This window comes from Manihot esculenta, chromosome 2 (genome assembly GCF_001659605.2).
Source record: "Manihot esculenta cultivar AM560-2 chromosome 2, M.esculenta_v8, whole genome shotgun sequence".
Classification (NCBI taxonomy): domain Eukaryota; kingdom Viridiplantae; phylum Streptophyta; class Magnoliopsida; order Malpighiales; family Euphorbiaceae; genus Manihot; species Manihot esculenta.
Genome location: NC_035162.2, coordinates 6,182,311 through 6,195,939, shown reverse-complemented (window position 1 = coordinate 6,195,939; position 13,629 = coordinate 6,182,311). Strand labels below are relative to the sequence as shown.

Below are 13,629 nucleotides of genomic sequence, written 5' to 3'. Positions count from 1 at the left end.
ATCATGGGTCTGCTCACTTTAATTTATATAACCAAAGCATTTCAAGAATTCACTATGGAATATTTTAGCACCAATAATTTGTAAATTGATGTAATTAAGGAAAACCATATTTGCCTGTATTTATTTTTGTGTTTCTTTTTTGAAGGTTATTTTTCTTACCCATCCAATTCAATATTTTTTCTTTTTAAAGATATATCCATTTCATATTGTTTCTTAATTAATAAGAATTTCTTTTATGTTTTCACTATAAAAAAAAAAAATTAGAGTGCATCACATTTGTTATATGTTGTGAGTGATTCTACGTAAATTTCATAATGGTTATTATTTTTTTTTCACATGAAATTAAATATATGTAAACTTTTCTTTTACTTTTTAATTTAGTACCAAGTAATATTATAAATTACCAGATTAATTTTGGGTTTGTACATTTGTGAAGATTTCATCATCCGCCAAAATCCACAAAACCCTTAGCGCCATTAGAAATCTCTGTTGCATTCTTTTTCTCCCAAGAGATCCTGTGGGATCATAAAAAGCACAGATGGAGTCTTCTCAGTTTCCAGAGCAATTGCAAACCGAAGCATACAAGATTTTTAGCTCCAATGATGTCAAACCAATGGAAACCCTCTTCTCTCTTCTTCTTTCTCCTCAAGAACCACAAAGGTCCCATGCCTACAATCTCCTCCTCTGTTGTAAAGATCACTACCCATGTCTTTTCTTTATAAAGCTTTCTTACCTTCTTAGATTTGCCTCTAACATTGACACCCGTGCAAATTGCGCCCGTGTCCTCAACTTTGTTCAAGTCCAAAACTTGTGGCCTAAGTTACCTTCTCTTGCTCAAGTCAATATGAAGAACCTATTTCTTGATTGCCTTCAAACGGAGAAGTTTATGCCCGTTTTAAGGAATCTTTGTGAGGTTGTGTCTGATGTAGCTGGTGAAGTTTTTAAAGGTCAAGACCAATGGCAAGAGCTTTTTGATTTTTTAGGAAGGTCTCTTGCATTGGAGGATGACAAGTTTCAAGAAACTGCTTTGTTGGTGTTTGCTTATATGCCATATGATTGTAGGAGATTAATCTGTGAAGCTTTATTACCTCGAATCGATCTTTTATATGAGGGGCTTTTGCGTGCATTGGCTTCAGAAAATGTTGACGTAAAGGTTGCTGCTTTTGGAGCTCTCGTTAATTTGTTGCATTTGTTTTCGGGGTCTTTAGGGCCTGAATGGTTCAACGACTTGTTACGAGCAATGATGATGGGAGTGTTTGATCTATTGAAAGGTGAAAAAGAGGAGTGTGCTCAGAAGGGTCTACAGGAATTAACTAAGTTGGCGATGGAAGAGCCTCAAATCTTGAGGCCTTACCTTAATACTTTAGTTCCAGAGATGCTTCATCTGGTTGACAGGAGAACTGTTAAGGATGAAACGAAACGTTGTGCAATTCAGTTCTTGATGACCATGGTACAAGCCAAAGCATTGGAACCGGCAATTCAGATGCTGCCTTCTGAATGTTTGGTCGGGTTGTTCATTATCCCAATGAGAATGCTTATTGGTATCCAAGATGCTGTTGCATGGTATGATATGGGAAGTGTAGAGGGTGATAATGCAGGGGAAACGGACACTTATAAATATGGAATCGAGTGCTTGAACCAGATGTCAATAGTTTTCGGCGGAAAAAAGATAGTGCCCATTGCCTTTAAAGTCTTAACAGTGTATATGGATGCAACAGAATGGGAGAGACGTCATGCAGGAATCACTATGCTTGGGGTGATTTCTAAGGAGTGCTCATATGAAATGGTAACAATATTTCTCCTTTCTTTTGTAGTTGTAAAGGTTGATTTGGCGTTAGCTTTGGTTAGTTCTAGGAATCTAGTCACATATTCTTTTACTGTTGATACTATTACATACTGCACCAGAGCTCCCAGTCCCATGCCGATTTAGTTGATTTTATATTTGTTATGAACTATTTAAAGGAACTTATTTGAGCTTGTTTGTGTGTTCTTGTTCCTTTTTACTGTTGCAGGTAATGATGGAAGATTATTTGCAGCGAGCTGTGAAAATAATTTTGACATCATTTCAAGATTCCCACCCGAGAGTTTGTTGGGCAGCTTTTCATTTTATGCAGTTGCCCACAGATCTGGTTGGCACAATTCAAATTCTTCATCATTCAAGTATTGTACCTGCACTTGTTGCTGCAGTTGACAAAGAACAAAATCCTAGAGTGGAGGTATGCAAACTGTGGAAGAGTATTGATTATGTGCATTGTCATTGTTTTTCTTTTATAGTGTGAGTGCGTGGCTGTGGAAAAAGGAGGAGAGGAAGGTGTTGTGTACTTCATTATGTAATATGATGAGTTTGAGTTAATGGCTGACTCTGTTGTCTGTGCATCCATTAAGGGGTCAGTTAATAATTCTCAATCTAAACGGATTGCTTTCCAGGAAGTTAGGTTGATTTTGATATGCTTCTTGTTTGCAATCAATCCAATTATGATAGACTCTTACTTGGATAAATATGTTCACTTTTCTGGAGGTATATTGGTGATTCAGTTCACTTTTGTGGGTATCAGGGCAATAAAATGTTTCATTGTTCCCTTTTCTTTTTTCCTTGTACTAGTTATTCTTCGATTTTAGAAAGAAAGACCAAGTCTCTATACACTATTAGGCTGATTTTGAGATAAGAGAAAATTGAAAATTTGGGCTGATACTTTTTTGATACTGGAACATGGAACTTAGATGACCACATCGTTAGAATGTAAACAGTAAGTTCGTTAAATTCAAAAATATATGCTGTATCAAAAAATGAATAATGCTCCCATGAAAATATTGTAGTTAGATTTAAACATTGTTGACTAATCAAACATCACAATCTTGACTTCAAGTGCCAATTAAGTTTCTATTTTGATTCTAAAGGAGGTGGTTGCTAACATTCATCTTCTTTTCTTCTTTTATTTGTTATTTGTTGAATTGCTGCTCAGTCTTGTACAGTCTTCATTATTACTTTTCTTACTTCTGAATTTCATTTACTTTCTTCCTGTCAAATGTCCCGTGCTGTTAATGGTTCTGGATTATTTACTTTCAGGTCTTTTTATAAATGTGCATGTCTCTTTCTTCATTTGAATTGTGTCTGGTTTTCCTTTGAATTTGTGTTACAGGAAGAAGTTGCATCAGCATTGTTCTTCTTTGTGAAGAGCATCTCACAGGATTGCTTAATTATGTACATTGATTTGGATATTATCTTAAGAAAATTGCTTGCACTGCTACAGGTAAAATATATTGTCATCATCTCATCTGAGAAGACATATGTACCTCTGCAAGATTATGCATAGAATAAAAGAGCATCCCAGGATATAATAAATATCTCTTGCATAATGCAAATGGAAGTTGTTGCACATGATCAAAATTATTTACCATTCCAAACAATCTATGTTTGTACGAGTCAATTAGCCAATTCTTTTAGAAAAGCCAAAATACAACATTTTGAACCTTTATTTGATTAATTACTGCCCAAATAGGTCTAGGTTTACACTTGTAATCAATGGGATCTTGGCATATTTTCTAGGTTTCACCTTATGTCATCTGGATGAAATTTTACCTCATAAATTTACACAGGGTTGTGGCCCACCCTCCTTTTGTGTACTGCGTGCAGGGTAATGGCAGAACTGACAGATGCAGATCCATTGCATTGTGTACTTTCAATACTATCGCAAAACAATGGCGTGGAGCATGTGTCAAGTAAGACCTCAACAAATGTTTCCTCCCTCTCCAACACATGCATGTAGTGGTTATGAATGGGTTTTTCGTCCGCAAGCATTACAACCTTATTTTCTGGTAGGCACTCTGCTAATTATCTGCCAGTCTTACTAGAAGCTTGCACTGACAAGAATTCAGAACTAAGAAAGGTCTCATCTTTTGCATCAGCCTTTGTTCCCAAATTGTAATCCCTCTTTGTACTATGTAGTTAAAACTTTAGCTGTTTCTTTTGTATTTATTTATTTATTATTTCTGTAAATCTTTCAGGAAGCTATATGTGGAATCCGGATTTGTGCAGAGTTTGGTGGATCTCAATTTAAACCTTTTATTAAAAGTATCTTTGATTTATCTGCTTTTATATCAGTGTCCTTCCATGTTGACTCAAATATCTTGAATATATCAACATATTTTTGCAAATTACAGGTGCTCTGTCAAAACTAACTGTTGTGATGGCATATCCTAATCGATCATGTATAGAGGATTTAAAGGCATCTGATATTGCAGTTTCTGCTATAGGAAAAATATGCGAGTTTCATCGTGACATCATAAATGCAACAAAGGTAGTGTTTTCCCGCTTCCTTCCATTCTTGCAAAACATGATTTGGCTATTGAAAATATTATTGTTGATTTTCTTTTTTTTTTTACTTTCCTGTTTGCTATTTTGCACCACCCCTTAAGTTTGGCTGTCTTTGTTGATTTATTGTTATAGCTTGTGCTCTTCACTTAGACGCAAGCCCACACGCAAATTCCCTCTTAATTTTTAGTTTTATCCCTTTCTGGCTTTTGCTTTAATTAAGTTGGATGATGACAGTGGTAGAAGCATGGTAGAAAGGGCAAGGGAGTTTGAGGTACTTGAATATTGGGTCTCAATTTTGGCTTCTCTAGGCTATAATAGCATGTAGTTTGTGGATGATCGCACTATCAGATTTCAGAAAAGGTCCTTGTTAGTATATTGGGTTGGCATCATCTCAATACCGCTCTAGTTAGTTGTCATCCTTATAACGGGATAGTACTCTCTGGTAGCAACAGTAAAACTGCCTTCCCAATAGCATAGGGTATTAAGCATTCTTAATATTGCCCTAATGCAAAAGCTAAAAGAGTAGGCATCTGTTATAGACTATTTTCTAGTATTTGATTTATTTTAGAATTAGATTGCTAACTATTTGATTTATTTTAGGATTAGATTGTTTTATCTTTTATTTTAGAATTAGATTGTTTTATCTTATTTTTTAATTCTTTTATTCCTTAGGACTCCACACTATTCATATACATATTGCTGAAAAATCAGAAATAAAATAAATAAATTTATTTCATCTAAACTGAGATTTGAATTCTCTCAACGGCAATTGGGCGAGGAGAAAAAATTAAGGAACCATTAATCGGTGCCGCGCTATACTAAGTTTGGACTTTCCTATGATATACTTATGATGGCACAGAGGACCAATTGGGGACTTCCCTATCATATACTTATGATGGCACAGAGGATCCATTGGAGACTTTCCTATCATATATGATGGCACAGAGGATCCATTGGGGTGGTTGGATCGTTGTGATCAATTTTTCCACATTGGAATGGTTGAATCGTTATGATCAATTTTTCCTCAATCAAAACCGACAAAGTGGGTGGCTCAATTTTTCTACAATCAAAGACCACGAATAACTTGGACACCTTTAAAAACTTTTGCCACTTGCTTTTTGGACCTCCATTAAGAAGCAATCCTTTGGGTGAGTTAGCCAACTTGAAATAAACCAGCGGTGTGGAAGAGTACCAATTTAATCTAATTGATTAGAATGGAGGTGGAACTTCAAAGTCCACCCAATCTTGCAATGGCCACGAGGTTAGCTTGACCTTCGAAAAGACAGACTTTGGTGCAAAATGGTGCAAAATGGCTTCCGCCTTGAATACTGACCGCAAGGGACCGTAACAGTAGCTGAATCTTTGAATGTGGATTCAGAAGTGAATATTGTCCGTGTAAGGTTGTGTATGGATTGGTGTGGATCTGATATGAAAGCATTCATATTTTTTTCCTTTGGTTGGCGGGTTATGAATAGAGATTACATTCATGAATTTAGATGATCCTTATTTCAGCACAAATTTGAAATAACTACTAGAAAGGTAACATTTCAAATAGCCGTTCAACATTTTGTTCAACTATTCTTTTCCTGTTGTCATTCTAAGTCCAAGTCTTGATGTTTACTGTTTATACTAAAAACTCAGAAATTCAAAACCTTGAATTTGGGATTTCCTATTCAGATACAGCTTAAATTCAAACTGAGTTCAGATAGCTAGGTAAAGCTTTGGCAAGTGCAATTTTGTGGCTCCAGAGATGCTTTTTTCTTTTGCAATTCTCACTTGAGGATCTTGTCAATCCACTCAACTTTTGGTGGGAATTTTGGTCACGCTGAATGCAGAATGTGTTGAAGCTTTGAACCAGGCCTCTAATGCAGAGGACTGCATCCCAGAAACATTACTTGAGCATTTTACTCGTGTTGCTGGGAAAATAATGCCTTTCATGTTTAATTGGAAAAGTTAACATGAAGGTAAAGTTATGGATAGATAAAGAAAAAAAATGGCACATTTCATAGTAACTCGTATCCTCAGTGATGTATTCTATCTGAAATCCCATTTGCACAAACACTTGGTGTCAACTCCATCTCATAAAAAAAATCCATCCTTAAAATTATTATTGACATGTCCACTATGCATTGCGAAGGGCCAACAATTCAAAGTTCTTTGCAAGGTTTCTTATCACAGTCCTGTAATTAATTTAAAGCGTCAAATTTGTCAGTGCTCTAAGAAACTAGCTTTCAGATAATACAATGCAATGGACGTTACAGTTTTGAACCTTTTGGTATAATAGTTGTTTGCCTTATTCAAGTTGTTCTTGAATATTTTACTTGTCTCACCTTGATGTTGGAACCACTTTCCATTCTTTCTACTTTGGCTGAATCTCATATGCTGTTATAGGTCTACTAAAGACATTGTGTCATACTTGAAATTTCTTCACATTAGTGTTCTGTTAGGCAATATCATGCAATCAGTTTATTGATCAGGTTTATCTTTCACAGCTTGTTCCCACCTGGTTAAGCTTCTTGCCTATCAAAGATGATTTAACTGAGGCCAAATCTGTGCATGAACAGCTTTGTTCAATGGTTGAAAGGTAACTACTTTTCATCTTACAATATGGTGGGTGTGTGGCCATCTTTCACTGTTTGTTCCCCATGTATGCTTACTAATTCGTAGCCTCATGCTTTTCTGCTTATGGTTGAAATTAGCAGCATAGTTTCATTTAATTTTCAGGTTCGACAAGGAACTTTTTGGGCCTGGTTGCGAACACCTTCCTAAAATTGTTATTGTGTTTATTGAGGTAAATTCCCCTTTCATATTTGTGTATTTATATCTCTTTCTGGAATGTCCTTTTGGGTAAATCTTTTCTTTTAACTCGCCTTGTGCTTCTACTGAGTGAATAAAGCAATAAACAGAAGACTTTATTTAAAATATTCATATTTTTGTCATATGATTTACAGTGTGTGTATTCATTCAATTTTATTAGCTTCTGTTTGCCATTTTCGTCTACCCCCTAGGTTATTAGTCAGGGAAGCAATTTGGCAACAACAAACACTGTGAGAAAAATGAGAGATTTGCTAAAGCAAATATGGACGGAATTCCCACGTACTGTGTTGGATCAAATCTTGTTATCATTAAATGCCATGCAGAGAGAGGTGCTAGCAAATGTTGCTGGCTTATCATCTTAATCATCAAAGTTTTCTTTACAGAGGAATTTCCCGTACTAGAGAAAAGGCTTTTTTCCCCCCTTCTGTCCTTGTACAGTTTCAGACAGCAAGACGTTGGATTTAAACGGGAGAAGAATGAATAGCAAGAAGAGGTTGATTTTGTTGTATTGGGTGAATTTAGGAAACAATGAGAAAATATTGAGGTTTATAGGATGTTATTGTTGATGTAGAAATAGTGATGTGAATATTAACTAGGAAATTGCTGAAAATTAATGGAGTTTATTATTCTGAGTGTTTTTGTTCTTATTATATTCATATCGACAATGCAATTTTAGTTCTAAATCATTAGTATACTTCTCTTTTTTGCTATATAAAACTTTTTTGCCATTTTATATTAATGTCTCATCTCAATTGATGCTTTACACTAAACTTTTCTATTTCAGCAATTTTAAAGGAGGAAAAGTTGCCAGTGTGAAATTTTTAAAAAATAAAAAAGATAGATCAATAAAATGAAGTTTTTATTGCATTCCTGCTGAAATTCTCCCTTAAAAATGTGTAAAATAAAGGAAAAAAAAAAAAAGAAAATCCACGTACATAGGTTTTGTTGATACTACTTTTTTCCCTGTCCTATCCACGTGTTTTAAGGTCCACAGCAGCCCACATATTATCTTCTCTACCTAGACAAGAATCAATTCCACCATTACAGTCCTCTCTCAATCGGCAACTCACCAACCAAAAAATGGCTGAAAACCCAATTCGTTTTGGTATCATGGGATGTGCAAAGATAGCAAGAAAATTGGCAAGAGCCATTCTGTTAGCTCCCAATTCAACTCTCTATGCTATTGCTAGTCGCTCATTGGAAAAGGCTGAGCTATTTGCCACTGAAAATGAATTGCCAAAAACCATCAAGATTTATGGTAGCTATCAAGAATTGCTTGACGACCCTTCCATTGATGTTGTTTACATGCCATTGCCCAGTAGCCTTCATCTCCACTGGGCAGTCTTAGCTGCCCAGAAGAAGAAGCATTTGCTGCTGGAGAAGCCACCTGCACTTGATGTGGTTGAGCTTGATAAGATTTTGGAAGCATGTGAATCCAATGGCGTACAATTCATGGATGGATCTATGTGGGTGCACCACCCTAGGACTGCCAAAATGAAGGAGCTTCTCTCTGATCCCAAGCAAATTGGACAACTTGAATTCGTGAGTTCTTCATTCTTCTGCTTTCTTTTAGTAATGGTTTAATTATTTCAAATTTCCCGAATTACTTGTATTTTCTTAAATAAGGAATTCTTGTTGTGATGATGCTCAGCTTCACAGCACATCCACAATATCACCCCCTCCAGAATTTTTCAAGGACGATATAAGAGTAAAACCAGACATGGACACTCTTGGTGCACTTGGTGACTTGGGCTGGTACTGCATTGGAAGTGTCTTGTGGGCTAAGAACTACAGACTACCAAATCTTGTCACTGCTTTACCTGGTGTCGTCAAGAACGCGGCAGGAATCATCTTACAATTTTCAGCCTCCTTACACTATGATGAGCCAGACCTGTTGAAGACAGTAGCTATCATCCACTGCTCTTTTCTTTCCCATTCATCCATGGACTTGAAAATGATCGGCTCGAGTGGATCCATCCATCTCATGGACTTCATCATCCCATTCCAGGAGGATTCTGCTTCCTTTAACTTCACATGGCTTCCAAAGTTTGTGGATCTCCATATTGGGTGGAATGCGAAGCCTGAAAAAGTAGTAGTGGCTAATGAACTACCACAAGAGGTTTTGATGGTTCAAGAGCTTGCTAGGCTTGCAGAGGATAAAAAGAAATCTGTGGCTTGTCCTGACAAAAAATGGCCTCAGATTAGCAGAAAGACTCAGATAGTACTAGATGCAGTTAAGAAATCTATTGATCTTGGTTGCGAACCTGTTTATTTGTAATTATTCTTTATGTTATGAGCTTATTTATAAATAATTAATTAATAAATAAAACTCTTCTCCTCTGTATTTTAAGAACATGATATACTAGGAATATAGAAGAACCATCTGGGCTAAATTCTCTTGTTTCAAAATTAAAATTTTAATTTTCACAAGATTTTTTAGATTCGATTAGAGCCGATGGTGTAAATTTCATTTATTTTATTTTTTAGCCCATTGGCTCTCTCATATGAGCCAATGGATTAGGAGTAAGTGAATTATTTGAAAAAAAAATTGGGACTATGGTCGATGCCTGAAATAAATGCAAAATCAATGTTTTTATATGCGTATACAGAAGATCATATGAGAGAGCTCTTTTTTTTTTTTTTTAATCTAACGAATTCGATAGATTTCTTTTAAACTAAAAATTCACATCAAAATTGTATGAGTTGATGAAAGTTACTCATCGAACTCATAGCACTGAGCCTTTATTCTTTATTTCTATCATTATATCTTTCCCATATATCTTTTTATGGGATCGCCGGTCTATTTAGTAATTCTTATTTGTGGTAATTTTTATTTGTGGCGCACAATTTTATGGAATATAGGTATTGGTTACAATCTATTCGATAGGAAAAATAGGATTTATATGGAAATCAGAGGCGGGAGGCTATTCCTTTGACTGATGAGAATTTGACTCCACAAGAAATTGTTATAAAAGAGTAGCTGAGGAAACATATTGTTACAAGATATACTGAATTAGACAAAATATAGCCAAATGATCCTGTCCTGATCTAATGTGCTACGGTCAAGAATCTTTCAGCGACGGCGGGAGCGGAGATCATATTTTCTTCTTATGGAAGTTATTGAAATTGAATTCTCTCCAACTTCTTCGGGAATTATGTAGTCAGGATCTTCCAAGTTATCAACTTCATCTGGGAGCTCTGTTTCAACCCATGAAAGCCAGTTGACATCACTGTCTGCTTCCCATGACCACCCTTTATTCCTTTGCATGTCATTAACCTTATCAATCAATGCCAGTATCATCTGATGATTCATAACTTCATAGTCCCTGCAAAAAGTCACGAATAGTTTCTTCAAATATAGGAATTCTGAATAACCTCAACCATGGCATAATTCTTCATTTTACAAACCTGTATGTATAAATGGCGTGTAGAAACTGCAGGGTTGAGAGAAGTACATAGAATGACCTGACCAAATTAATCAACCATGCTTGCTGTTCAATATTATTTGCTGTCAATCGGAGTATTCCAACTTCTATCAAGAATGTAGCACAGAGACCTGTGAACAGATAAATACTTTTTAGACTTTTTCTAGATTTGAATTTTTAGGACCAAATTAAGATTGGAAAGCTTACCCATGTATAGCCTGGCCCGTACATTGTAAGTTTGTTTTGTGCTGGTGAACATGTAGATGATAAAGATTGACATTGTGTAGATGAAGAATGATTTAATTATTCGCGATTCAAGTAACATAGCATTATGCAGAGCAAACAGCCTATCCAGTGCTATGAACATGGTTGCCTGCTTTGATTCAAAAGCTTCCTGTAAAGTGTAAAAACTATTTAAATTAGTTGTCTCAGTGTTGCAGCAAAAAACCATACTTAACAAGGACTCGATGGAATCACAAACCTGAGCTTCCAGTATTGACTTTGAATTGTCGATCAAGTTGTCGTGTACTTGTTGAAGCTGTGCTTGCCGCTGGAGAAGCTCTTCCTGCTGTTTACGGCCATATTCTGCTAGTCTTTCAAGAGTGCTCCTGTAATTTAACAATGATGTCAGAAACATACCATTTAGTCATCCCAGTTTTGACAATTTCGCTGTTTTGTTTTATATTTTACCTGCTCTCTTCTAGTGCTTCTGATTGAAATTCAGTTAGGAGCTGCAGGCCCTTGAGTGCAGTGGACTGCCCATCTAGAAGTTGTTCTTGTTTGTCCAAGGATTTCCCTGCCTTATCCTCAATGTCATCAGCTGTATTCTGCAAATTTTGCATCCTTGAAGACATAGTTTTTCCAACTATATCAATCTGCTTCTCAATCTCAGCAGCCTCGTTCCTCAAACTGTTCACTTGTTGGCCCAAATCTGTGTAAGAATCATGAATGGTTGCCATTCCTTCTTTCAACTTGTCATTCATTCTTGCCTGTTCTTGTCGCAGTTCAGATTGAGAATCAGCTATTTCTCTGGATTGCTTATAAACAGATTCTGAATGCTGAGATAAAACATCCATGTGATCCTTTACACCGTTCATGGTTTGAGCTACATTTTGAACACGAAAATCAATTGAACTTAAGGTTTCGTGAATCTGATTTGAGCTCTTTGATAGGGAATATGTTCTCTCTTGTATGATTTCTAATTGGTCTGTGGTGTATTCTGCTGAACTTTTAAGATCATTCACTAGTATCTCCATTTTATGCTTGAAGGAATGTGACCTGATGAAAGCCAGACATGAAACAAAATATATCAGTTTGTAAGAACAAAACAAAAGAATAAATGGTCATGGTCAATGAGATACTTAACTGTAACTGATAGCAGATGGAGTTGGTTTCAAGTGAGAAGGCAAGAAAAACCTTATGCTCATTTTCATTCAACTTCTTGAGACAGTTAACCATCGCAGATTTTGTGTCACAGTGAGGAAAAGGTGATCTCCCGGAGTCCCTTTGGAAGCAATCACTCAGATGCCAAGCAAATCTTGACCTCTTCTCTTCAACGGCAAGAATCTGTGAGCAGCCGGCTAAGAGCTGTTGATAAGCATTTTGCCAACAAGAATTTGAACCTGCCAATTTATTTCTGGCATTTTCGACCAGCTTCAATCCCTTCTCATCTCTAAAGCCATCCATTGAAAATTCTGCTACAGAACCACTGGAAAAATCTTTTCTTTGTGAAGGGTTATCAGCAGAGGCAGGAGTCTCGGTTGAAGAAGAGAACCAACCCCATGAATGGCACCTTGCGGAAAATGACATCAAAATCAGCAGAAAGAGAAGAAGAAGAAGATGACGACCCATTGTCAGTTTCTCTTAGCCTGAAGCCTGCATCACCCAGTTACGAATTTATACCATATATATAAAGGAAGAACTTGAAGTGCAAGAAAAGGAACTATGTAGGAAAGGTGAAATTAATAAACGTTGCTATCAGAAATAGAAAAGACGGGGGAAAATAAAGAAGAAACGTTAATATGCTCTTTCTTCATTTGCATCACTCCATAAATTAATTAACTCTTCTGTTTTGACTTAAAACTTCACAATCAACCAAAAATATCACTATCATTAAAGTTAGAAATTTGGAAGAGATTTGCTTTGTCAGACGCAGGCTTTTATGTTTTTTTTCGTAATCAAATTGGCACTAAAAATAAAGGTGGTATTTCTGGCAAAAACTAATTTAGAAAATCCAAATATGGAAAACATTTAAATTCTAGAGAATCAGAACCACTATAATTAACTGCCTAATTCTGCTGTATTTTCCTTTCTTCCATATAACAAAAAGTGGAATTTTATGGATTACGCGTTGCCCACCATGAATTTATGTATTTTCTTGTTCAGATCATATGAACAACTCCCTAGCGGTTGAGAGAGAGAGAGAGAGAGAGAGAGAGACCTGTGATTGGAAGTTTCAGAATGCAGACTTCCTGTGGATTTTGTAGCCGCCGCTGCTGCTCCTTTTGTTACCGCCAACTCTGTGTATACATATATACATGTGTGTGTATGTGAATCTGTGCAGCCTAACTGAACAGACATGACGCTTGGAAATCTCACATAGAAGGGGTGGATCTTCTTCACTGAAATCGCTTGCAAGTACTCCCTTCAAAAGAGATTATGTACTCGCGCCCCTTTTTGTAATAACTAGTCGTTGGTATTAAAATATTTTATATTATTATTATTATTATATATAATGGTATAAAATTATTTTATAAAATAATATATTTTTTATATAAATTTACTCAGCTAATTAGAAAGTATAAAATATTTTTTTATATTCAAATTTTGAATTTGAATATATCGATGCAGAATATATTATAATTTTTTTATTTTTTTATTTAAAATAATATAAAAAAATTATTAATTAAATATATAATCTATTGCTCTAAAAACCAAAAAAAAAAAAAATTGTAGAGGAGCTAATATGCATTATTTTTAATTTTAAAATAAAAAATTTAAAAATCTCAAGTATAAAATTATATATCATTGTATAATTGAAAATTAACAATTTTAATATTTATTATCATATAT

General features: G+C 35.5%; 2 protein-coding genes across 8 annotated transcripts; one reads left to right on the top strand and one right to left on the bottom strand.

Annotated features, from left to right (window-relative positions):
- The first annotated feature begins 449 nt into the window (after nucleotides 1-449).
- LOC110608030 (uncharacterized oxidoreductase At4g09670) lies at nucleotides 450-9,482 on the top strand. Of its 7 annotated transcripts, none has more exons than XM_021747250.2 (10): nucleotides 450-1,786; nucleotides 2,013-2,216; nucleotides 3,141-3,251; nucleotides 3,635-3,720; nucleotides 3,821-3,887; nucleotides 4,006-4,072; nucleotides 4,162-4,298; nucleotides 6,808-6,899; nucleotides 7,040-7,106; nucleotides 8,119-8,304. In XM_021747250.2, the coding sequence occupies exons 1-10, from the start codon at nucleotides 539-541 to the stop codon at nucleotides 8,152-8,154; spliced, it is 2,115 nt and encodes a 704-aa protein (XP_021602942.1). In that variant the 5' UTR covers nucleotides 450-538; the 3' UTR covers nucleotides 8,155-8,304. The 7 variants fall into 7 exon arrangements, with proteins under 7 accessions (XP_021602942.1, XP_021602955.1, XP_021602933.1 ...); XM_021747263.2 differs by having other exon boundaries at nucleotides 7,018-7,106; nucleotides 8,119-8,253; XM_021747241.2 differs by lacking the exon at nucleotides 8,119-8,304 and adding an exon at nucleotides 7,324-7,765.
- Nucleotides 9,483-10,030: 548 nt separating this feature from the next.
- Nucleotides 10,031-13,171, bottom strand: LOC110609888 (protein GAMETE EXPRESSED 1). The gene is made up of 7 exons (XM_021749720.2): nucleotides 12,998-13,171; nucleotides 11,924-12,432; nucleotides 11,248-11,835; nucleotides 11,039-11,165; nucleotides 10,765-10,951; nucleotides 10,541-10,688; nucleotides 10,031-10,458 (listed from the first exon to the last, which is right to left on the bottom strand). The coding sequence occupies exons 2-7, from the start codon at nucleotides 12,406-12,408 to the stop codon at nucleotides 10,206-10,208; spliced, it is 1,788 nt and encodes a 595-aa protein (XP_021605412.1). The 5' UTR covers nucleotides 12,409-12,432; nucleotides 12,998-13,171; the 3' UTR covers nucleotides 10,031-10,205.
- Nucleotides 13,172-13,629: the final 458 nt, after the last annotated feature.